At 46.6% G+C, this 3112-nt stretch overlaps 1 protein-coding gene across 1 annotated transcript in view; it reads right to left on the bottom strand.

Annotated features, from left to right (window-relative positions):
* Nucleotides 1–535: 535 nt before the first annotated feature.
* LOC112234037 (excitatory amino acid transporter 2-like) overlaps nucleotides 536–3112 on the bottom strand; it is a gene marked incomplete at its 5' end in the record, with an annotated part of 6354 nt that continues 3777 nt past the window's right edge. The window contains 4 exon segments of the mRNA XM_042307444.1: nucleotides 536–2005; nucleotides 2158–2410; nucleotides 2412–2594; nucleotides 2907–3041. Of these exon segments, the coding sequence (XP_042163378.1) occupies nucleotides 1721–2005; nucleotides 2158–2410; nucleotides 2412–2594; nucleotides 2907–3041 (856 nt within the window).

The raw sequence follows: 3112 nt of genomic DNA on the forward strand, positions 1-3112 counted from the left end.
CTCCCTCCCTCCCTCCCTCCCTCCCTCCCTCCCTCCCTCCCTCCCTCCCCCTCCCTCCCTCCCTCCCTCCCTCCCTCCCTCCCTCCCTCCCTCCCCAACTCCCTTTGAGAGGATTAAGTGTGTTGATATCTCTCTGTGTCTTTGCCTCATCAATGTGTAAATGTAATGCTGTGTGCGTGTGTGTGTGTGTGTGTGTGTCTGTGTGTGTCTTTGTCTCATCAACGTGTGTGTGTGCGTGTGTGTGTGTGTGTGTGTGTGTGTGTGTGTGTGTGTGTGTGCGTGTGTGTGTGTGTGTGTGTGTGTGTGTGTGTGTGTGTGTGTGTGTGTGTGTGTGTGTGTGTGTGTGTGTGCGTGTGTGTGTGTGTGTTCGAGGTTTGGTGTGCCAGTTGCAACTTGAACGTCCAGTAATATCCTTGTCCACTGGATTTCATCACTGTCTTTAGTCACAAAATATTGATGTGTGTCCCCTTTTTGTAGTACTAATCTGTACACAGTTTTTACACAAGGTACAGAAATAACCAAATCTTTGTCATTGTAATTTAAATAAATCTCTAAGATTTTATTACATACAATATACACAAAACCTGGATCTGCAAACCTGCATTAAGACTGAAGGATTTGGGTAGGCAGTAATGACCTTCAATGAAAGGCATTTCAGAGGGACAGAGGAAAACAAATCAATATGACAGAACCAATGAGAATATCTCCTAATTAACCAATAAATAATTAAAGTACAAGAGTAATGAAACAACAAGTAAATGAATACGTGCTGTGCAACACAGACTGAAGACTGTTGTGATGGAAAAAATGTATAAAATTACTAACAACCATCATTTCAGACAGCAGACTGACAAAAAATGACTAACCATACATAAATACTGAGAAATAACAATATTAACAACAATAACCGTATTATGATTGTCATTTCAGGACACGTTGAGGTCCAAGATGAGGTAAAGTCAAGTGAAGTGTTGAGTTTATAGAGGACAAGGAGAGGAAGAGAAGAGAGAGAGAGAAGGTAGAATAGTATAAAAATAGTTTGACTACATTGTGTTTGTTACCTTTAATTACATATAGTTGCTACACGCAAGTTTATCTCACATTTGAACTTACATATAAGTAGAATTAATAATTATTTGTTGAATCATTCGATACAGTACAGCTGGAGATGAACGACGTTCTACAGATGACCTTTTGGAAGTTGAGAAGAGAACATTTCTGATTGTGCGTTGACTGACACTGAACACCAAGATCTCAGTACAGCATCTCTCTCAGCCACGCTAGAGGGTAGAGGATAAGGTTGAGGAACTGGCTAGCTGAAATTATTAGAACAAGACAATGATTATCAGAGAATAGAGCTGGGTTGACAGAAGACACAACACTAAGTTAAAGCTCCCTTCTGCAGCACACTGAAGCGTAAAAGTTAGGGCATGGGCTCTTTTTTGAAAGATTATTAAAGGGTGTTGCCATAGCAACATAAATATCGTCATCGCTCAAAGCAAGCTTATTGATCCCTGATCATGTCAAACAGGACTCAAATCACACAAGAACACTCAAATCAGACAACTACTAAATAGTAACCATTTGTAGAGCACTGCATCCACCAACCCAGACCCCTATCAAAAACACCACAGTGGTACTAGGTGGTAGAGTGCAGTAAATTGGGGGAAGTGTAGTGAAACTGTGGTAAAACAGAAGTGTTTTCATAGAGGCGTCCCAATCAGGGCAGGTCGCAGGGCATGATGGTGTTCCTGCGGTCGTAAGCAGTGTCGTCACTCTCTTCTCCTTCACTCCCTTCATCCAGCACCCTATCCCTCTCCTCCTCTTCCTCTGTCTCGCTCTGATATCGGTCGCTGTCTCGCCCCCGCAGTCTCTCCCTCTCTCTTCCTCTATCTCTCTCTCTGTCTCTCTCTCTGTCTCTTTCCCTGTCTCTTTCCCTGTCTCTTTCCCTTCTGTCTCTATCCCCTCTGTCTCTCTCTCTGTGGGAGCGAGGGAGTGTGGGGATCTGGGAAGACAAAGAGGAATAAAGTCAGAGACAGGCCATCAAAGGACTATCCAACTCAAACGTTCACACAAATATTCCATTGATATCAATACATGATTAACAAGAAGTTAGGATTGAGCCCTAGGACTAGTGGTAGCTGTAACCCTGCCTACCTGGTTGTCGTGGCTTGGCAGGGCGCAGTAGCCAGGCTCTGTTCTGCGGAGGATGCGTGGGGAATGGGTACGGAAGGCAGAGGGCCGTGGGGAGTGGGAGTGGGAACAGTTGGAGCGTGGGGAGGGAGAGCGGACAGAATGGGGGGACGGAGAGCGGACGGAGCGGGGAGAGTTGGTGATGGAGTAGATCTGTGACAGGTTGGAGTGGCCGTGGTGGTTGAGTTTGGGTGGGCGGGGGAGCGTGGGGGTAACTCGGGGGTCTCTTGGGGTCCACCAGGTCTATCTCGGTGAGGACAGGGGGCGGGGGGATGAACTCCTCATCCTCAGGGGAGAGGAGCTCGGCGTCAATCTCAGCTAGCTCTGCCCTGGACAGGTGGTCCACAATCCCAGCACCAAACGAGTCGCCCACCACGTTGATTGAGGTACGCATTCTGTCACTGGCCCAACAGACAGACAATGCTGGAGTCAGACATGACTGATCACTGTGTTACAGGTACACTACAAGACAGGAGCTCTCATGGATGAGTAGATGCCAACAATAGCAATGGCATCTACAGCTAAGTACCACTCTACACTTTACAGTTGACAATATGCGTTGCATTTTGACAGAGCTTGACGTTCCCTACTTTTCTTTCATAGAGATAATCAGCGACATTGAATCATTGTAGTCTAATGGCATCATGCTGTTGAAAACAAAGACCAGAGTATCTGAAGTGTAACATCACAGTGATTGTGTGTATGTGACTCACAGCAGCCAGTCGACAGCGATGAGCAGGCTGATGTCCTGGGTGGGCAGGCCCACAGCTGTAAGGATCAACAGCATGGTGACCAGGCCTGCGCTGGGAATACTGGCCGCTCCCACACTGGCCAGGGTGGCTGTCATACTGAGAGGAGAGGAGGGGAAGGAGTGAGGGAGAGGAAAGAGAAGAGGGAATTGATGTTACACACATGTTTC

This window comes from Oncorhynchus tshawytscha, linkage group LG27, assembly GCF_018296145.1.
Source record: "Oncorhynchus tshawytscha isolate Ot180627B linkage group LG27, Otsh_v2.0, whole genome shotgun sequence".
Lineage (NCBI taxonomy): Eukaryota > Metazoa > Chordata > Actinopteri > Salmoniformes > Salmonidae > Oncorhynchus > Oncorhynchus tshawytscha.